At 39.2% G+C, this 23,014-nt stretch overlaps 1 protein-coding gene across 2 annotated transcripts in view; it reads left to right on the forward strand.

The window, feature by feature from the left end:
- The window catches only part of bmpr1bb (bone morphogenetic protein receptor type 1Bb), a 103,475-nt gene extending 86,345 nt beyond the window's left edge, over positions 1–17,130 (forward strand). The window contains exons 12-19 of one of the 2 annotated variants that reach the window (XR_016149413.1): positions 3,079–3,209; positions 3,469–4,994; positions 9,060–9,268; positions 12,758–12,782; positions 12,872–12,935; positions 13,770–15,414; positions 15,635–15,814; positions 15,869–17,130. Coding sequence is in view for 1 of the 2 variants with exons in the window: in XM_089126039.1 (XP_088982165.1) it covers positions 3,079–3,209; positions 3,469–3,594 (257 nt within the window). In the remaining variant the exon portion in view is untranslated. Of the gene's footprint in view, positions 1–3,078; positions 3,210–3,468; positions 4,995–9,059; positions 9,269–12,757; positions 12,783–12,871; positions 12,936–13,769; positions 15,415–15,634; positions 15,815–15,868 lie in introns of those variants that run through there. The other variant, XM_089126039.1, reaches the window with a different exon arrangement.
- The last annotated feature ends 5,884 nt before the right edge of the window (positions 17,131–23,014 follow it).

Raw genomic sequence — 23,014 nt, forward strand, 5'->3', positions numbered from 1 at the left:
CTTCTACAACTGATGAGCATGACACTAGAAAATGAATAAAATTAGTTTTAAAAACCTCATTCAGTGATGACATCGATAAGACTTAATGTGGAGAGAACCTGCAGGTAATGAGAGACTTCATAAGGCTGCTACATTTCAAATTGATGAAAAAGTTCGAAAGTGTGCCGTTGTCCTCAATGACATCAAGCTTCTGGCACAGCTCAGTGGAGGTGACATGTTGGCTTTAGAGGCCAAGTATCATTCCAAATGTTTGGCCTCTTTGTAAAATAGAGCTAGATCCCAAATGACACCTCACCAGGTGAAGAGCAGTTAGGACCAGATGTGACTAGTCCTTTGCATAACTTAATTAATAATACTAATTCATTACATTTATATAGCGCTTTTTTCAGCACTCAAAGCGCTTTAAATAGAGAGGGGAATCTCCATCATGGCCTCCTAATCATCTCCATATATATATATATATGGAGATGATTAGGAGGCCATGATGGACAAAGGCCACTGGGCAAATTTGATTTGGCCAGGATGCCGGGGTTACACCCCTACTCTTTCGAAAGACATCCTGGGATTTTTAATGACCACAGAGAGTCAGGGCCTCGGTTTAACGTCTCATCACGACAGTATAGTGTCATCATCACTTTACTGGGGTGTTAGGACCCACACAGACCACAGGGTGAGTGCCCCTTGCTGGCCTCACGAACACCTCTTCCAGCAGCAACCTGGCTTTCTCAGAAGGTCTCCCATCTGGGTACTAACCAAGCTCAGCCCTGCTTAGCTTCAGTGGGCAACCAGTCTTGGGCTACAGGGTGATGTGGCTGCTGGCTATATCATGTTGTAGTCTTTACAGAGATGAAAACTGTCCACATGTGGTCTGTCCTGTCATGTGGTAATCTATTCACAACTGCAGCTATTGATAATGTTGATCATGATCCATCTTCAACAACAGCTAAGAATTCTTTTCACGGAACCTCCATCTCCCTCTTTCAACATCCGTCTTCAGAGAGGAAAGGAGAGCGTCGAAACATTGTTTCATCTCATAAGCCACGATGCTTCAAAAACAATCTACCTTTTGCCTCAAAACTATACAGATGTCTTCCCTGTCAACTACAACATTAAGACCTCATCTGTACCATCATCCCATGTTCAGTCCTTGAGCAGGCACAATGCTGGGTATATTAAGCAGGAGTTTGAATGGACAGAATGTGTCAGATCAACAAGTGACAAAGCTGGAGATCTCAGTGATTTGTCAAGGGCTGCATACCATGCAACTCAGCAGTCACTGGACATTGATGCCACCACCTGCATTACATCATGCACACAGTTGCAATGATCAGGCACTCAATGGATGTCATCAGAAATGCAATTAATCATTTGCATCCAGAGCAAACCCCTGTGAACCCCTTTGACCAGCCACTATTTGCCTTGGCCAAGCAAATACAGTGGAAGTGGCCAAATAGATATGGTGAAATTGTGATTCTTTTTGGGGGTCTCCACATTGAGATGGCATTCTTCAGGACCAAGGAAGTGGTTGGGTAGAGGCTCTTGTTCAAGCAGACATTACAGGCACAGCTGACTCTTTCTTAAAAGTGGCCCATGTTGCTCATACGAAGAGAAGTAACAGAGGCTGCATTGTACATTTTGCAACGTGCTGCATATGACAATTACATGAATATGCATTCCTCCAGTGATGTGCTGAGCTTTGATGAATGGTGCAAGAGGCAAAAAGATAAAAGATCAGCTCTTAATCACTTGTCACTATGATGTCTAATTTTGATCACATAACATGAATTTACAGATGATTCATGAACCCATGTATAGTAATATTTAGTATTACAGGAGCAAATTTTCAAACATATCTTATATTTTAAAGTTTAAAGATATTCTATGTGAAAGTGTGCTCATATTTACATGTATTTATGGTGAAATGTGTTATTTTATTTTATGTTTCTGGCAGCTTTTAATCCATTTTCCCATTACGAAATCCATATTTGGCGGCCATTTTGAAAAATGCCCACCATGACCCCCAGGGGTCAAATTTCAAGCGCCTACGGTCCTAAATCTGATCAGACCCCCTTTGTGAGCCTTCCTACCAAATTTGATGCTTTTATCGCAAAGTGATCGATTTTTGCGCTTAACTGCCCCACTATTATTGTGTGGTGGGACATTGAGAACAAATGGACAGATTAGAGTGCACCACCTCTTCCACTGTCTCCTCCTCTAATCTGGCAACCTTTTTAGGGGGCTTACCCTTTGGTGCCTAAAATGACAAAATATCTTTCTGCTTTTTTCCTGACATCTTTGAAAAATACAAATGCAACATTATGACAATGATTAAATATTACCCAGAGCAATCTCCTGTAATACATCCTTAATGTAACTAGAAAGACTATTAATATTACAGTATAATATAATTTAAAATAAAATCAGTAAATCTTCATTCCTTTCCATACCCACTAACATTTCTCTTAGTTTCAGATAACGTAAGATAGCCAAACTGAGCCTGGTTGCAAAGTAGTTGTAGAGTTTTTGACTGCATCAATAATAATGTACGATGGGCTACATATTAAATGTTCTAGCCCAAAAAAATGTTAGACGAGCTTCTTCCAACTAACCTTCTTCTCCATCACGACACATGTGTTCGCGCGATGTTGTTGGTTACCTGTCCTAGGATACCGAGGATGTTCCGTCCATTTCCGTGTGTTCGCGAACTGAATGACATGTCATGTATAGATCAGTGGTGCACGCAGCGCGCATAGCCTATATGTTGCCTAGTAACGAACGCAATCTGGCGGCGATACGCGCTGGCGGCAGGAAACTTCACTTTGTTTGCCTGCGCCTCGTATACAACGTTAGAAAGCTTTCAGCCAGGACAACTTGGTTGGCATTGCCTTTTCAGCGTGAGAAATACACAGTGTGGCGTGTGAGCGTGTGAACCGGTCGAAATGAGTGTGTCTCACGGCCAATGCGTGAGACTTGAGAACCCTGGGCGGAGCAAGTTATTATGTTTTAATCATGAACAGGAACATTTTGATTTCATGAAATAATTTAATCCTCCTCCTCATGGCTGATGTTGTCCTGCAGGGATTGTGGAGGAATATCAGCTGCCGTATCACGATCTGGTGCCGACAGACCCGTCCTACGAGGACATGAGGGAGGTGGTGTGTATCAAGAGACAGAGACCCTCGTTTGCAAACCGCTGGAGCAGCGATGAGGTGTGAGGTTTACCTTCTTAACCCTCTGAATTAATAACATTTTCCTGATAAACCTGTCCAATCAATCTCCTTACCCGACTTGGACTTCAGCCAACTTGGATTTAACCAGACTAACACAATTTTTGTATTTTAAAATACAAACACAGGGCTTCATAATGACTATTTTAGTTTAAAATATACAGAAATTGTCAACCTCAATGATTTCAAAACAAATTCTGTAGTATAAAGCACTAATCTTGCCGTGTGTGTGTGTGTCCAGTGTCTGAGGCTGATGGGTAAACTGATGACCGAATGTTGGGCTCACAATCCGGCGTCCCGTCTGACCGCCCTGCGCGTGAAGAAGACGCTCGCCAAGATGTCCGAGTCTCAGGACATTAAACTGTGACACTGAGAGTCTGAGGAGATGAGGGGATTTATCCTGCTTTCTGTGAAAGCTCCCGCAGACGAGTGGACAATCCTTCAGATAAACTCACAATCAACCAGAAACACACTACATCTGTAACTCAGTCTTTAAATAAGGCCTTTTAATGACAACAAAACCAACCAAATGATTCTGTAAAAATGCATTTTCAAACTTTCACCCTGAACAGCGTCTGAACATGAAACACTTTCATCAAACGCAGCACCAGGTTTTACCGTCCAGTCGTTTCATCGCTCAATTACGTCCTTGTAAAATATGAATGTAAATATTGAATGTCATGAGTTACGGAAAAATGTTTTCTTGCATCACGTGAACGTTTGTACAGGATGTTTTTATGTTGACTTGTGCCTTATTTAACACACGTGTAAAAGTTTAATATTTGATAGTTCAGTGTAAATGGAGTGAAAAATAAATTGTATGTGTTTAACATTCCCCTCCTTTAATAAAGTGAATTAAAATCTGATATTTTTTTTTTCTTATATGGAGCAAAACGTTCGCTTGAATTATAACTATTTCTTAAACTCTAGTAATAATGTAGATTTTTACAACACCACTGATAAATTCATCCGAATTGGATTTCAAGACGTCAATTCTAATGATATTCATCGTTGGAAATTACACGAAATTAGATGTTAAACTAAATCAAATGGAGTTTAGTAGGCTACTTTTAGTGTGGTTAGTGTATTGCACTACGTTGTTTTGTCCATGATCGCGCACCGTAGTTCATCAAAATGGCCGACGCTGCTGGAGGTAAGCGCGCGCTTCTTCTCTCAACTGTTTATTGTGTTTAAAATGGGATAAAAGCGTGTTTAATATGAGTTCTTCAAATAGAAATGTTTGTGGTTGGTATCAACAAATGTACAACGCGTTGGATAGGTTTATACATAGACATCATATCTATGGGTTTATAGGGCTTGGGCGTCGTGATGTCATTACTGGCGTGGCGGTTATGTTGGCAGCTAGCGAAACAGCAAGTTGAATGAGGAGAAGCGGAGTTGAGAGAAAGAAAAGAAATAAATTCCCTAAAAGGATGTGGAATATACCGGGAAACGTTAACTAGGGAAGCCAGGGACCGGTATGTGGACAAAATAGGCACTATCAACGGTTTGGATCCTTATGAAATTTCAAACAAAGATTGACAGTACTGCGTCTGGTACTGCTGTGTATCCTTAGGTTTCCAGAAATCAATTTTTTGTAGGACCAATCAGCGAATAGAGGGAGTGGCTGATAACGATGACGTTGATGTAAGCGCGTCAGTTTGAGTTCAGTTACGGATCAGAAATCCAAAATGGCGGCCACGTGCAACTAGCAGAGCTGCTCAACTGATGATTGACTGTGTTGCTACTGTTATATCTTTTTTACAGGTAAGATTACTTAAGTCAAATGGGTCCACGAACAGTTATGTTTAGTATTTGAGTATTTAGGATTTATGTTAAGTAACGTAAGTTTTGAGCACGAAATTGTTATCACCCGTGGATAGAGCGTGATCAGAAACAACGCGGCAATGAAACTTCGTATGTGAAACGATAATTGGTATTATGCAATGGAGATGGAAAGACAGTACTGTTATGTAGAGGTTGTGTGATATTGATGGGTAAAATAATAGTTTAAGTGACGCGAGTTCAGTAACACACGTGGAGTTCGCGGGTGTCCGCCATTTTGCCCAAGTTGCACGCAGCGGGGACATTAGAGTTAAAGGGCAACTCCTAGGGCTGTAACGATACACCAAACCCACGATTCGGTTCGTATCACGATTTTTGACCCACGATTCGATTCGTATCGCGATTCTATCACGGGGGCGAGGCTTGGGCTGAAAAATAGATTTTGAGAGGAAAAAATATACAGGTATTTTTATTAAATAACATTTGGAGAAACGTATAGAATCTGAACACCAAAAAAACAATAATAACTATGCAAATTATTAAACTAAACTAGGCAGTGTAGGCTGCTGCTTTTGGGTTGTTTTCTGTGCTCCAACTATATATTTTTTATAAGGCTAATACCCTTCTTGTTTTGAACTTCATGCATGTATTGCATGTTAAACAAGTATATAATGTAATATGATAACAAGACTGTTTTATTTTGGTGATGATGTGTAGCCAGATATATCAGCAGAGCGCGTGCGATTACCTGCGTCTGTCTTTGAAGTCGTGAAAAGGTTGCCGTGTACCATCATTTTAAAACCACAAAATGTATTTTTTCTGCTTTAAAAATAGCAAACATAACTGTATCTATGTTATATATTTCTATTAGATGTGTATTTACATTATCCCGACAGTTTCCACCAACTTTCAAATACGGAGAAATAGTTTAATTCGAAGACACGGGACGTTTCTTTATTTCCGCTTCGTCGCCCGTTTATGGCGTCATATAACCGTTGACTCCTCTATTTTCTCTAACTTCCATGCGGGACCCGGCGAAACCGCCAAACATAAAGAGGAACACTGGACTACCACAAATAAAGCAAAGAAAATGACGAAGAAAAAAAAAGTAGTACGTATTTTTATGTGTGTAAATCACATGCCCGCACTCTTAACAGACCCACTGTCCCCGGTGCTGCTCGCGCATAAAGCGCTCCCCGTTGTTCACGGTAACCGTGTCGTCTCATTCAAAACAGCCAACTGTTGCTGTTAGCGAGCCACGCACATTGAATACTCATATGGGTCAGGCTGCGAATGTACGTGCCTGCTTCAGCGCGCTCATGCTTACTAAATAAACGCCTCACCTCCGGCGCCGCGCACTCGCTACATTCTCTTTAGCCTTTAGCACATAGTGGATGCATAACGCAAACCCAGTCAAACGTTTGACTGCAGTATCTTATGAGCTTTATAATCCGGTGCGCCCTATATATGGTAAATATAAATATATTCGGTGGGCAGCCTAGTATTTATTTTGGTTTGTACAGTGTAATTTACAGAATTATAAAAAATATAGGCTATATTTTTGCTACCTAAATATTAAAGATGTTTTGTGTCGCGTCCGTGTACGCGTGTGTATTTCCTTCATATTAAATATAAAATGCAAGTGTAGACTTGTATTTTTCTAATGTGTGGACGTACTGGATTTTATTAAGGGAGTAGGCTATGGATATATAAACAGAAGTGTCAATATATTGGTATTAAATGCATTTTCTGAGAATGTATTATTTTGATGGATTTCAGTTTTGGCTAATTTAACCTCAACTAGTTTTGTGGTGTAGGTCTACATATTTTATAATGTTAACTTCAAATAATATAAATAGTAATTCAAAGATAGCATTGGATCTGGATGGGAAAGATAACTGGGAGGTGGAAGGGGTGTATCGCGATTCTGCCTTCTCACATCGCGATACAGTATCGTGGACCTGAGTATCGCGATTTCGATTTTATATCGTATATGTTACAGCCCTAGCAACTCCACCCATTTGCATTAATCTTTCCATTGTTAGAAATAGGGTTGTAACGGTATGAGATTTTCACGGTATGATAATCGTCTCAGAAAATATCACGGTTTCACGGTATACGTGCAACTCAAACGAAGTGATTTGCTCAATAATGATATAAAAGAGTCGTGAAATGTGACATGAGAGAACATTAAAGTGTAATGTGTTATTTAGAGTAAACAAGTCATGCTGAGAAAGAGAATGTATGTACTTTAGAAAGTGTTTAACAGACAAAGGGAAATGTATAGGTTCAAATTAAGTTTAACGAGGGTTATTTGTTATTTTTGATATGGGGCGAGATATACTGTATGTTCACATGTTTGATTTGCAAACTGTATGTTAATTTAGGTTAGTGAGCAACAGGGAATGTTATAATGAGCAATTATTAAATGTCATACTGAATGTGAGAATGCGCACAATATAGCAGTTAATGCAGAGACGAGCAGATAACACACCAAATTGAGATGCTCCACTGATGATTGTGTACTGTTAAATCTGTCTTGCAGGATTGCATGCAAAGCCCCAATATAAAATGTGTTGCACCAGAAACGACGTCTGCTCCTTTCTAGATGTGTAACATAGTTGTAGAAAATTAACTATTCATATCGGCGAATTACAATGTTTGATAAAGATGGGTTTCATTAGTCTTTATGTTCCTGCAATTTTACTGTATCATTTGAGAAATAATATTTTAACATTAGACCACTTTTATTCTTTCAGTATACAGTCTGTAACAATCTGTTTCTAGCAGCAAAATGTCAGTGCATTTTAAAATGTCAGTGCTATTGTTTTGTCTCAAGATGCACATTAGTAATGTTTTTGTTTTTTGAAGGACCACACTTGCGGTCTTTGCACTTGTGTACTTGCACGATGTAGGTATTTCCTGCATTTAGCCCAAGTGTTCAAGCAGGTGTGATGACTAGAACTTTTGATTACCCAATGGGACACAAAAATGCAAGTGTTTACAGAGCTTTATTTCAATTTTCAATTCTTTGCATTTTAAAATCAACAATGTCTGGTTAGTAGTCCCAATGTAACAAAAGGCATAATTAAAAAATATGGTGCTTTTAATTAAGTGATTTAAAAAGCAGCTGCAAATGTACAAAATACACATACCATACTCATCTTTGCAACATTATAATGACACTTTAACAATGTGTTTTTCTACCAAATTACATGTAAAATGTAGTTCATTTAACTTGCAGTGGAATGTTTTCCTCATCATCTTGTGATTTCGGGGCATGTGAGTTCCCGCACCTAATGCATGATAGGATATGCCCCAATGCGGTATTCAAGATAGTCTACATTTAGTGCGTGTTCAGGGCGTTGCGCGGATAGTAACAAACGGTTTTGAGTGTAGTTCACCCAAAATGAAAATTACTGTATGCAAAAAAATTCAAGTTTATAGAGTTTTAGTGTCGGTGGTACTACATTAAACTACTGTATTATGTTGAGTATAATAAAGCAATGAGGGGGATATTTGTCAGTCCTGATAATGCCAAATGTCCTATGTTACCAATAACATTGCAAGCATATTCATCTAAATATAATTCTGTATTTTCAGCTTCAGAATCATGAATTCTTTTTATTCTGGTGTCTGTGGTCCTGTGCATTGGTTTCCCAGCACCAAGTCCAAACCTTTTCATTTCCACTCCCAATGTAATACCAAATTTAGCATTTTAATCAACAGTAATTTCTTTGTTTACCTTTTACCATATGTCTTGCAGTATCGCAATATCATTCGATATTCGGAGTTCACTATTATGATATATATCGAATCCTAACATGAGGGTATCGTTACACCCCTAGCCCGAAAGCTACTTAAATGCCCTAATTGATCAAAGGCCTATTCCTGGCTTAATCCAAGCCCTGTCTGTGAAATCAGACCTTTGAGATTAATTAACTTAAAAGTTACTTTACTAGATAGAAAAGGTGGGCATAAACATTTAAAATGTGTAAATTAGTATAAAAACAAACTCAGTATGTGTTTTCTTATTGATTTTGCCAGATCTCCTCCTTCAGTGATGCTCCTCCTCCTTCAGTGAAGCTCCTCCCACTGCAGTTCACCAATAAACGCTGGAATATTCCCCTCAGCTACAAGTGAAGACGAGCATCAAACCATCAGGAAGAGCCAACACAAACACAGAGTTTATTGAAGGACAGTGAGAACATGAGATCCAGAACACTGCAGAATGAAACATACGGAAGAACAAAGAGGTTGGTGTTAATTCTTGATTCTTTGTTTAAGGCACAGTATGCAAGTTTCGCCACTAGAAGTCGCTTATTCTAAACAAAGGCATAGCTTGATGATGCCGTGAATGAGCGTGGAATCATTGGAGGTCTCCATCCGACCACCGCTTCGTAAGGGCGACCGGCCCCCCGCCCACTGACCGGTCCCCTCGAACCCACTATTTGTCCAATAACCCACTATATTTACCAAACGTCCCGTTACCACTCCCAGGCCATGCTTCCATCCATCCATTTTTTTGGACATTTTAATTAAAGTTCCTGTCATGATAAAAACTATTTTACTGCACTCAGCTAGGGCCCCTGAGTCCGTAGCACCAAGCGCCGTCCCATAATTCCACCGTCCACGAACCCAATGGCATAAATGCTACGTGGGATCTCAGTATCTCAGCTCTGGAAGGGTCTAGAACCTCCATTTTTGCACTCAGGTCTAAATCCCATGGCCCTCTATCAGAATCCAGAGTTTCAAGAAGATTGGAGAAACTTATTTTTTCGCACCGAAAAAAAAACGACAGGGGTACCACTGTCGTTTTTTTTTTTTGGAGTCGAAATTTTGAGTTTCTCTGATCTTCTTAAAACTCTGGATTCTGATAGAGGGTCATGGGATTTAGACCTGAGTGCAAAAATGGAGGCTCTAGACCCTTCCAGTGCTGACATATTGAGATATTTATAATGGCATAAATGCTAAGTGGGATCTCAATATCTCAGCTCTGGAAGGGTCTAGAGCCTCCATTTTTGCACTCAGGTCTAAATCCCATGGCCCTCTATCAGAATCCAGAGTTTCAAGAAGATTGGAGAAACTTATTTTTTCGCACCGAAAAAAAAAACGACAGGGGTACCACTGTCGTTTTTTTTTTTTTGGGGTCGAAATTTTGAGTTTCTCTGATCTTCTTGAAACTCTGGATTCTGATAGAGGGCCATGGGATTTAGACCTGAGTGCAAAAATGGAGGCTCTAGACCCTTCCAGTGCTGACATATTGAGATATTTATAATGGCATAAATGCTAAGTGGGATCTCAATATCTCAGCTCTGGAAGGGTCTAGAGCCTCCATTTTTGCACTCAGGTCTAAGTCTCATGGCCCTCTATCAGAATCCAGAGTTTAAAGAAGATCAGAGAAACTTATTCTTTCGCACCAAAAAAAACCCACAGGGGTACCACTGTCGTTTTTTTTGGGTCGAAATTTTGAGTTGCTCTGATATAGGCAAGGTCTGCTCTCTCCCACGCACGTTTACAGCTTTACCGTTAACCGTTATACCTCGACGGTTTATTTGCCAGGAGTTATTGTTCGGCTTAAGCAAAATGTGGGTTTCTATTATACTCCGGCGGCAAAGCACAGCTAAAGCCTTTAATATCCATTTATGAAGATATTCATTTCATATTCAGCGAAATTCATGAGGTAGAAAATAGGGCTGAACGATTAATTGCATTTGCGATAAAATCGCGATATGATGAAACGCGATTTTATGATGAAACGCGATTTTGTAATCGCAAGAGCTGCGATTACACTGGTCACGTGACACGCGAGAGAAAAGCAGTCTGCAAGATAAAAGCATCAACTTGCCACGCTACGCGGTTTGGCGTTCAGAAAAGAAAAGTTTATTTTTAATGTATGTGATATTGTGTTATTTATTCTCTCCTCAACAATCCTGGATCGATTCAGAGAATTTCAGAATCGAGTCTGAGCTTAGTTTTTAAACACAGATGCGTGATGACGCTGTGCGTGCTTCAGAAACGAACCGTTCTGCTTGCTTCTATTTTCTCGCTCTCTCTCTTCCTCACTCACACACACGACACCACTCGAACCTTCCGAAACATAGTAGCGTTATTTCATAAAGTTCGGGATTGAACCGAATTACAAGGACATTCGCGGGCTTCATTGAACAGGTTTTGCCGCTTTGCTTGATGTTATAACGTTACACTTGCAGTGCGCGTTCTCTCCCGTGGGAATTTTCTTTACAAATGCTTCACAGAGGCATTATTTATGTCTTTTGGAATGCAGTTGGCTTATATATTAAAACTATGAAAATCACTGAGAAGGCTGATTTCATTTTAAAATACTAACGCGTGCTTTGTGAAGAGCGCTCGTGCACGCGGCCGTAAGCGACTCATTGGTTAAATGTACTTGCATGTCAAAATGCTTTTATGACGCGAAATTAATGTGAACACGGTCAGTTATATCTTAAACCAACAGGACAAAGCACATTTACAATTTCAAAAGAGATATATGCATTAGTGTGAATGCAGCTTATCGTATCTAAACTGAGGGGAAATCACTCCAGCTCTTGAATGATAAACATTCAGACAGCCTACTTTTAAATACTGAGACCACTCTTTGTTAAATGCTTGTAATGCTTTTTTTGTTTCTCTTTATTTACTAGCTTTTATATTTTGAAGCTATATTATTTTATATAGCCTATTTTAAAATTCTTAACATGTAATTGGTTTAATTAAATGTTTTTTATTTTTTAAAGTATGTGTTTTTACACAAGTAATTAAATACATATTTTAAGAGTTATTAAGATTAATTAATTAGATCGGATCATGAGCTATCTAAAGATTCCCATCTCTACTGTACAATGATTTATTGCTTGTCTTTGTCGACTAATACAGAAGGTAAAGAACTTTTTTTTAAATCGCATATTAAATCGCAATCGCAATATTGGTTAAAAAAAATCGCAATTAGATTATTTTTCAAAATCGTTCAGCCCTAGTAGAAAATGTTATTATAGAGCCCATGAAAGCCAAAATGAGCCAATTGAGAAAGAAAGTTTGCATGTGCCTTCTGTGAGCACTGTCTCTCCAACCAAATGCCAAAAGTATTTTTTTCCAAAAGGAAGTCTACTGTTTTCATGACCATTGTCTTTTCACACAAAATGACTTGATTATCAGAAAACCTGATAAGCAAAGCCCAACTCATGCCATAGGTTGCAGTGTAGGGCTGCATTTTCATACCTGTAGGTCATTTTCTGTGTTCTGAAGCACGGATTTAATTTTTTACTCGTTCGGTTTGCTTTCACAAGGCAACATTTCAAAGCGTACCAAAATTTGTTTATGCAAGCCACATGTATAAAACGATCTTCTTATTGGTCAGAGTTCAACCAAAGAGTATAGAAGAACAAGAAGCAAAACTCTGATGCTTTTTTGGTAAAAGCCACTAGGTGGCGCTTCAGGAGCGGGGCCGCCATTTTGGGGTGAAAATTCCAACTGGAGTTACTGGACAACAGCATAGATAACAGTTTTTTGAGGTAGTTTTTTCTTCTAATTTTTCCCAAGCGGCAAAATTCTAATCTGAAAAATGAAGCCTACCCGGAAGTGGGAAAAACTGCAATCCATCGAAAATCCGCTAGAGGCCGGTCCCAAAAGGGGGTTGAATATCCATAGACCTCACATTAAAATGTCCGTTTTCACAGCATCAATTCATATGTTTACAGTTTGACTTTTATTGTATTTTTCGATAGGTTCTGAGTGCCTGACAACTGTGAGGTGAGTGAATTTTTTTCTAACTCGTTAGTTTAGATCGTATTTGGATGTAAAATGTATGAAAAATAAGGGCGGTTAACTTTGATTGACAGCTGATAACGGGCTGCGCCGAGTGGAATTGGACGTCTTGGCCATGATCTGACACGACGCATCTCTGTATCCTTTCTGAAACATTTGTATTTTGTATTTCTCAAGATTTTCTAATATGGTGCCGCCCATACCCCCCATAAACAGCCTCAAACCTGTTCTTCAGAAAGTCTATGAGTGACGTCACAGACGCTTTGTCCATATTTTTTACAGTCTATGGTATTTCCATTGTATGCAACTTTACACATTTACTACTTATATTAGTTACCAACTCCATTAGGCCTGAAATATATTTTGTACGTTTTAATCCCCTGGATCATGCTACAAACATGATGATCATTGATGCGCTGTGTCCGTTATCCTATAACTTTAACTGCCACTTTGAACAGTGGCTGTGTTTTTTTTTGTTTACATAGTTTTGTTTTAACGGTCATTAATATAAGATAATACTGCAAAATACTTGTGTTGCAATGGAGCGTTCACTTCTTGTCAATATACGTTCTTTGGTTCAACCGTTTTCATTCCTCAAGATGGACAGAGATAATCGCTCCGCTGGCTTTGTTTATTCGAATGTAGCCTTGATTCCTGCTCTGACTGATAAATTAAATATTAAAAAATATATTACATTTATGAAGCAAGTTAGGCTTCGTCAAGACAGCATTCTTGCAACACGGAATCCTGCACACGTTTCTCTTATGAACTGTCTGAGATTCATTCTTTGGTAACACGTTACTTGAAGGGGTATGCATAAGACTAACATGATGTATGTTATGAATATGAAGGAAGGTTTATGCATGTTTGTGACAACGTTCATTAAGTGTCTTTTGCTCAGTTATGAAAGTTTTAATGCAAATATGACATTGTTTGAGATGTCTTTGTTATGACACCTTGACATTTACCAAGCAGGGATGGAAATCAACTCTTTTGTCCACCGGCGGCCACTGTGGATTTCTAAATCGACCAGCCACTCGACGTTTTTACTAGCCACTTTCTTGTTTTTAACCAACAATGTGTAACTGGTAACACTTTACAATAAGGTTCATTAGTTAATGTATTTACTAACATGCACTAACCATGAGCAATACATTTGTTACTGCATTTGTTCATCTTTGTTAATGTTAGTTCATGAAAACACAGCTGTTCATTGTTAGTTCATGTTAGTTAACGGTGAATTAACTAATGTTAACAAGATTTTAATCAAGTATTAGTAAATGTTGAAAATAACATTAACAAAGATTAACAAATGCTGTATATGTGCTATTCATTATTAGTTCATATTAACTAATGTAGTTAACTAATGTTAACTAACGAAACTTATTGTAAAGTGTTACCGTGTAACTGCATGTGAAAGTTAATGTGTATCTACATGTGAGTTAATGTGTAACTGCATGTGAGAGTTAATGTGTAACTGCATGTGAGAGTTAATGTGTAACTGCATGTGAAAGTTAATGAGTAACTGCATGTGAAAGTTAATGTGTAACTGCATGTGAAAGTTATTTAGTAACTGCTGTGGAAGTTGATGTGTAACTGCAGTGAAAATCTATGTGTAACTACAGGTGAAAGTCGGCGAGTAAAGTGCATGTTACTGTGATGAGTATCTGCAGATGAAGTTTATGAGTAGCTGCAAGTGGAAGTTAATGTGTAACTGCTGGTGAAAGTTATTGAGTAAATGCTTGCGAAAGTCATATGTGTAACTGCGTGTGATAATTAATGTGTAACTGCAGGTGAAAGTACGAGTAACTTGAGGTGAAAGTATGAGTAACTTGCAAGCGAAGTTAACGTGTAACTGCAGTGAAATGGTGAGTAGCTGTACGTGAAGTTAATGAGTAACTTGCAAGCGAAGTTAATGAGTAGCTGCATGCGAAAGGCAACGAGTAACTGCAGTGAAATTTAATGTGTAACTGCATGCGAAAGCTAATGTGTAACTGCAGTGAAAATCGATATGTAACTGCATCGGAAAATGTCCAGTAGCTGCATGCGAAAGGTAACGAGTAGCTGCATGTGAAAGATATGAGTACTTGCATGTGAAAGACGAGTAGCAAGCATGTGAAAGGTAATGAGTAACTGCAAGCGAAGTTAACCGGTAACTGCATGTGAAAGTCTATGTGTAACTGCAGAGAAAGTTTATGTGGAACTGCATCTGAAAGTTGATGAGTAATTTGTAAGCGAAGTTTATGAGTAGCTGCATGTGAAATGATGAGTAACTGCACTGAAGTTAATGAGTAACTTGCAAGCGAAGTTAATGAGTAACGGGCATGCGAAAGGCGACGAGTAACTGCTTGTGAAAGTTGATGTGTAACTGCATGTGAAAGCTAATGTGTAACTGCAGTGAAAATCGATATGTAACTGCGTGAGAAAGTTGTTGAGTAATTGCAAGCGAAAGTTTACGAGTAGCTTCATGTGAAAGTTTACGAGTACCTGCCTGTGAAAAATGATGAGTACCTGCATGTGAAATGACGAGTAACAGCATGCGAACGATAATGAGTAACTGTATGTGAAAGTTAATGTGTAACTGCATGTGAAAGTTAATGAGTAACTTTATGTGAAAGTTAATACTGATAGGTTGGTTTATGTGTAACTATGAAAGTTAATACTGATAGGTTGGTTTATGTGTAACTATGAAAGTTAATACTGATGGGTAGGTCAATGTGTAACTGCATGTGAAAGTTAATACTGGTAGGTAGGTTAATGTGTAACTGTATGTGAAAGTTAATACTGGTAGGTTGGTTTATGTGTAACTGCATGTGAAAGTTAATACTTGTAGGTAGGTTAATGTGTAACTGTATGTGAAAGTTAATACTGGTAGGTAGGTTAATGTGTAACTATGTGAAAGTTAATACTGGTAGGTAGGTAGGTAGGTAGGTAGGTTAATGTGTAACTGCATGTGAAAGTTAATACTTGTAGGTAGGTAGGTTAATGTGTAACTATGTGAAAGTTAATACTGGTAGGTAGGTAGGTAGGTAGGTTAATGTGTAACTGTATGTGAAAGTTAATACTGGTAGGTAGGTTAATGTGTAACTGCATGTGAAAGTTAATACTTGTAGGTAGGTAGGTTAATGTGTAACTGTATGTGAAAGTTAATACTGGTAGGTAGGTAGGTTAATGTGTAACTGTATGTGAAAGTTAATACTTGTAGGTAGGTAGGTTAATGTGTAACTGCATGTGAAAGTTAATACTGGTAGGTAGGTTAATGTGTAACTGTATGTGAAAGTTAATACTGGTAGGTAGGTTAATGTGTAACTGCATGTGAAAGTTAATACTTGTAGGTAGGTAGGTTAATGTGTAACTGTATGTGAAAGTTAATACTGGTAGGTAGGTAGGTTAATGTGTAACTGTATGTGAAAGTTAATACTTGTAGGTAGGTAGGTTAATGTGTAACTGCATGTGAAAGTTAATACTTGTAGGTAGGTAGGTTAATGTGTAACTGCATGTGAAAGTTAATACTGGTAGGTAGGTTAATGTGTAACTATGTGAAAGTTAATACTGGTAGGTAGGTTAATGTGTAACTGCATGTGAAAGTTAATACTTATAGGTAGGTAGGTTAATGTGTAACTGTATGTGAAAGTTAATACTGGTAGGTAGGTTAATGTGTAACTGCATGTGAAAGTTAATACTTATAGGTAGGTAGGTTAATGTGTAACTGTATGTGAAAGTTAATACTTATAGGTAGGTAGGTTAATGTGTAACTGCATGTGAAAGTTAATACTGGTAGGTAGGTTAATGTGTAACTGTATGTGAAAGTTAATACTGGTAGGTAGGTTAATGTGTAACTGTATGTGAAAGTTAATACTTATAGGTAGGTAGGTTAATGTGTAACTGCATGTGAAAGTTAATACTGGTAGGTAGGTTAATGTGTAACTGTATGTGAAAGTTAATACTGGTAGGTAGGTTAATGTGTAACTGCATGTGAAAGTTAATACTTATAGGTAGGTAGGTTGGTTAATGTGTAACTGTATGTGAAAGTTAATACTGGTAGGTAGGTTAATGTGTAACTGCATGTTAAAGTTAATACTTGTAGGTAGGTAGTTTGGTTAATGTGTAACTGCATGTGAAAGTTAATACTTGTAGGTAGGTTGGTTAATGTGTAACTGTATGTGAAAGTTAATACAGTAGGTAGGTTGGTTAATGTGTAACTGCATGTGAAAGTTAATACTGGTAGGTTGGTTTATGTGTAACTATGTGAACGTTAATACTGGTTGCTAGGTATGTTTGTTAATGTGTAATGTGGGATCACATTATAAAATAAATGTTTTTTTCCAAAACACGTTGGCCACAATTACTCATACCCTTTTATTAAATACCTTTTTGCAATATCTTTTTGCCAAGATAACTGCTCTGAGTTTTCTGCTATAATGCCTGATGTGTTTGGACAACACCTGACCTGAGATCAGAGACCATTCCTCCATAAAGACTCTCCAGATCCTTCAGATTCCCAGATCCATGTTTGTGCTTCTTCTCTTCAGTTCGGACCACTCATTTTCTATAGGGTTCTGGGACGGTCATGGCAGAAGCTTCATTTTGTGCTCCCTAACAAATTTTTGTGTTGATTTTGATGTTTGTCTTGGATCGTTGTCCAGATGGCAGATCCAACCATGGCCCATAATAAGATTTCTAGCAGAAGGTGTCAGGTTTTGATTTTTTATCTGTTGATATTTAATAGAATCCACAATGCCATGTGTCTGAATAAGAAGTCCAGGACCTCCTGCTGAAAAATAGGTCCCCAACATTAAAGATCCAATGGTTTATTAAATTGTACACATGGTACTTTTTATCCTCATGTCCACCAAACTATCTAGTGAGCTTACTGCCAAAAAGCTCTTTTTTTAGTCTCATCTGACCACAGAACCCTGTGCCGTTTGAAGATCCAGTCGTGTCTGACACCTGAATATGCTGGAGTTTGTTTTTGGAGGAGTGAGGAGGATCTTTCTTGAAACCCTCTCAAACAACATGTGGGGATGTATGGGTTGTTTGATATTTTTTTTTATTCAATGCTGGTAGGTAGGTTAATGTGTAACTACATGTGAAAGTTAATACTGGTAGGTAGGTAAGGCAAGTTTATTTATATAGCACATTTCATACACAATGGCAATTCAAAGTGCTTTGCATAGAAAAAATTAAAATAATCAAAAGAAATCAAAATAATTAGAACAGTTTAGAATAAAACATATGAAAAATAAAAATAATTATAAAAATAAAATACAGTAAATAATTAAAACAATTTAGAATCAAAAATAAAACGAAGTACAGTAACAGTCAGACGAACAGTGGCAAAATGTACAGCTAAACAGATGTGTTTTGAGCCTGGATTTAAATGTGACTACTGCAGGAGCTCACCTGATCTCTTCTGGAAGCTGGTTCCAGTGGCGGCTGCTGGCATAATAGCTAAAAGCAGAATCTCCATGCTTAGAGTGAACCCTTGGTGTTTCTAGCTGATGTGAGTGATCTAGGTAGGTAGGTTTGAATAAGCATAAAAAATGATTTGTGTGCTATCAACATTTCCATTAGTTTTTAAAGTGCCTACTAGGCTGTTTTTATTTTGCAGCTCTCCTACAACAGGTTTACATTAACCCAATGTCAAAAGCACCATTTTACTCATGCTCCACATCACTTCATTTCTCAAAGAGTCTGAAAACATTTGGACCATCCCAAAAGGGATGAAAATTATAGTTTGGGGGGTTAGTAAAAATAATAATTAGTAATTGAGTTGGCTACACAGATTTGTGTTCACTTCAGTAGTGACAATTCAGTGCGTTCATCTGAGTCGCATTGATCTGTCACTGCTCATCAGAAGCGGAGTGGCAATCGGGAGAGTCGGGAGTTTTCCCGGTGGGCCGGTGTTCTGACACCGGTAGTTTCGAAGCCGCGAGGGCCGGCCCGGCCCGGTCTGATAAAATGTATTTATTGGAAGTTCGCCATGGCCCAAGCTAAGGGAAGAAAACATTTTTTTTTTTTTTACATTTTCTACAACGGAGCATATATTTGCACAAGTGCCTGTCTTTACAGCAAAACGACACCCGTGTTGTAACAGCCTCAGTGGCGTGGGTCGTAGGGCGTGAAGTACTTGACAGCAGCTTTTTGAAGCGCTGAACGCGAGTTCGAATCCGCCTTGCCGAACTCTCTCTTCTCCCTTTTCGAAACACAGATTTGTATAACATGGTTTCAATTTTAGTTCGTTGGCAAAATATAACGCTAGAGACCTTAATGTTAGGTTTTACATTTTATATCTTTACTAGACCCTTCCAGAGCTGAGATATGGAGATCCCACTTAGCATTTATGCCATTATAAATATCCAACACTTTCCCTACAAAAAAAGGGGGGGGGGGCAACGTGTTACATAAATCCCATGAAACTGCCTGAAGATCGGTTATAACTGTACACAACACACACATTTAGAGGCTTAAATAACTGGGAATGTTAAAGGATGTATAGGCCAAACCAGGTGTAATCAGAATCCCGATATTGACACGGATCATCACAACATGTCTTCATATTAGGGACTGAAGTGAGTGTTGGCAGTCAGGTGCTGGAGGACTGGAGGAACGGATGTGAAGAGGACACAATCAGCGGCAACACGCACTCATCCACATAAACACTGCTGGGCTTATTACACACAGCACTGATCTGGCACTGCACTACTGTGTAATAGACCAGACAGCAGGTGCACACGCACACACACACACACACACACACACACCGCAGTCAGTGTGTGAATCTCATCAAAACCAGAGCCTGGTCACACGTCACCCCAAAATATAAAGCAGGAAATATATAAACTTAGTCCTGAGTGCCAAAATGGAGGCTCTAGACCCTTCCAGAGCTGAGATATTGAGATATTTATAATGGCATTAATGCTAAGTGGGATCTCAATATCTCAGCTATGGAAGGGTCTAGAGCCTCCATTTTTGCACGCAGTTTTAAAGCCACAATATGTATTTTTTCTGCTTTAAAAATAGCAAAAATAACTGTATCTATGTTATATATTTCTATTAGATGTGTACTTACACTATCCCGACAGTTTCCACCAACTTTCAAATACGGAGAAATTTATAGTTTAATTCGAAGACACGGGACGTTTTCCTATTTCCGTTTCGTCGCCCGTCTATGCCGTCATATAACCTTTGACTCCTCTATTTTCTCTAACTTCCTTGCGGAACCAGGCGAAACCGTCAAACACAAAGGGGAACACTGGACTACCGTCAATAAAGCAAAGAAAATGACGAAGAAAAAAAAGCCGTACGTATTTTTATGTGTGTAAATCACGTGCCCACTCACGAGCGCTCACGAGCGCTCACTCTTAACAGACACTGTCCCCGGTGCTGCTCGCGCATAAAGCGCTCCCCGTTCACAGTAACCGGTTCGTCTCATGCAAAACAGCCAACTGTTGCTGTTAGCGAGCCACGCACATTGAATACTCTTATGAGTCAGGCTGCGAATGTACGTGCCTGCTTCAGCGCGCTCATGCTTACTAAATAAACGCCTTACCTCCGGCGCCGCGCACTCACTATATTCCCTTTAGCCTTTAGCACATAGTGGATGCATAACGCAAACCCAGTCAAACGTTTGACTGCAGTATCTTTGTAGTATCTAAGCAGTATGTGCTTTATAATCCGGTGCGCCCTATAAATGAAAAATGTTCTAAAATAGGTCATTCATTGAAGGAGCGTAATATAAATATTTTATATTCGTCTACTGCGGTCTGTATTATAGTTGTGGACCACGATTACGCTTTGCCTGCACGTTCTGCTGCTACAGCCAGCTCAGTAAAGCTCAAACGTACGGGTGAAAAATATGACCCGAGAAGGGTTTGGGACAGGAGAAGCATGACACAGGTAAACATTGGGGTTGCATTTAAAGCTTCTCAACAAGCTAAATCTACAGAGAGATGCCGTATATCCGTATATTTTGTGAACCAATGATGTCATGCCATGAGCTGAGCTGGTTGTCATTGACAGCGACAACAACTCCCGTGAGCCCACGCTCTTTCCCGACGTCATCAAAGTACGTCTTTTGTTATTATTTTAAATGAGTGACCCCTGGTGGCCAAAAATTTCATACTGTACGTTTAAGTCTCATGACCCTCTTTCAGAATGCAGAGTTTTGAGAAGATTGGAGAAACGTAATTTTTCGCCCGAAAAAAAACAAACAAAAAACGAAAGGGGTAACACTGTCGTTTTTTTTCGGGTCGAATTTTTGAGTTTCGATATCTAAGATCTGGAAGGGTCTAGAGCCTCCATTTTTGCATTCAGGACTAAGTCTCATGGCCCGCTATCAGAATCCAGAGTTTTGAGAAGATTGGGGAAACTCAATTTTTTGCCCCCCCCAAAAAAACGTAAGGGGTACCACTGTCGTTTTTTTTTTCGGGTCGAAATTTTGAGTTTCGACATCTCACCTCTGGAAGGGTCTAGAGCCTCCATTTTTGCACTCAGGTTTAAGTCTCATGGCTCTCTATCAGAATCCAGAGTTTTGAGAAGATTGGGGAAACTTAATTTTTCGCCCCCCCCAAAAAAACGTAAGGGGTACCACTGTCGTTTTTTTTTTCAGGTCGAAATTTTGAGTTGAGATATCTCAGCTCTGGAAGGGTCTAGAGCCTCCATATTTGCACTCAGGACTAAGTCTCATGGCCCTCTATCCGAATCCAGAGTTTTGAGAAGATTGGGGAAACTTAATTTTTCGCCCCCCCCCCCCCCCAAAAAAAACGTAAGGGGTACCACTGTCGTTTTTTTTTTCAGGTCGAAATTTTGAGTTTAGATATCTCAGCTCTGGAAGGGTCTAGAGCCTCCATTTTTGCACTCAGGACTAAGTCTCATGGCCCTCTATCAGAATCCAGAGTTTTGAGAAGATTGGAGAAACTTAATTTTTCGCCCCCAAAAAAAAAAACGTAAGGGGTACCACTGTCGTTTTTTTTTTCGGGCCGAATTTTTGAGTTTCGATATCTCAGCTCTGGAAGGGGCAAGAGCCTCCATTTTTGCACTCAGGTCTAAGTCTCTTGGCCCTCTATCAGAATTTGGGAAGATTGGAGAAACTTAATTTTTCGCCCCAAAAAAAAAAACGTAAGGGGTACCACTGTCGTTTTTTTTTTCGGGCCGAATTTTTGAGTTTCGATATCTCAGCTCTGGAAGGGGCTAGAGCCTCCATTTTTGCACTCAGGTCTAAGTCTCATGGCCCTCTATCAGAATTTGGGAAGATTGGAGAAACTTAATTTTTCGCCCCCAAAAAAAAACGTAAGGGGTACCACTGTCGTTTTTTTTTTCGGGCCGAATTTTTGAGTTACGATATCTCAGCTCTGGAAGGGGCTAGAGCCTCCATTTTGCACTCAGGTCTAAGTCTCATGGCCCTCTATCAGAATTTGGAAAGATTGGAGAAACTTAATTTTTCGCCCAAAAAAAAAAACGTAAGGGGTACCACTGTCGTTTTTTTTTCGGGCCGAATTTTTGAGTTTCGATATCTCAGCTCTGGAAGGGACTAGAGCCTCCATTTTTGCACTCAGGTCTAAGTCTCATGGCCCTCTATCAGAATCCAGAGTTTTGGGAAGATTGGAGAAACTTAATTTTTCGCCCCCCAAAAAAAAACGTAAGGGGTACCACTGTCGTTTTTTTTTCGGGCCGAATTTTTGAGTTTCGATATCTCAGCTCTGGAAGGGGCTAGAGCCTCCATTTTTGCACTCAGGTCTAAGTCTCATGGCCCTCTATCAGAATTTGGGAAGATTGGAGAAACTTAATTTTTCGCCCAAAAAAAAACGTAAGGGGTACCACTGTCGTTTTTTTTTTCGGGCCGAATTTTTGAGTTTCGATATCTCAGCTCTGGAAGGGGCTAGAGCCTCCATTTTTGCGCTCAGGTCTAAGTCTCATGGCCCTCTATCAGAATTTGGGAAGATTGGAGAAACTTAATTTTTCGCCCCAAAAACTAAAACGTAAGGGGTACCACTGTCGTTTTTTTTTTTCGGGCCAAATTTTTGAGTTTCGATATCTCAGCTCTGGAAGGGGCTAGAGCCTCCATTTTTGCACTCAGGTCTAAGTCTCATGGCCCTCTATCAGAATTTGGGAAGATTGGAGAAACTTAATTTTTCGCTCCAAAAAAAAAAACGTAAGGGGTACCACTGTCGTTTTTTTTTTCGGGCGTAATTTTTGAGTTTCGATATCTCAGCTCT

The sequence above is a fragment of the Pimephales promelas genome, chromosome 23 (assembly GCF_988280905.1).
Source record: "Pimephales promelas chromosome 23, fPimPro1.hap1.1, whole genome shotgun sequence".
NCBI lineage: Eukaryota > Metazoa > Chordata > Actinopteri > Cypriniformes > Leuciscidae > Pimephales > Pimephales promelas.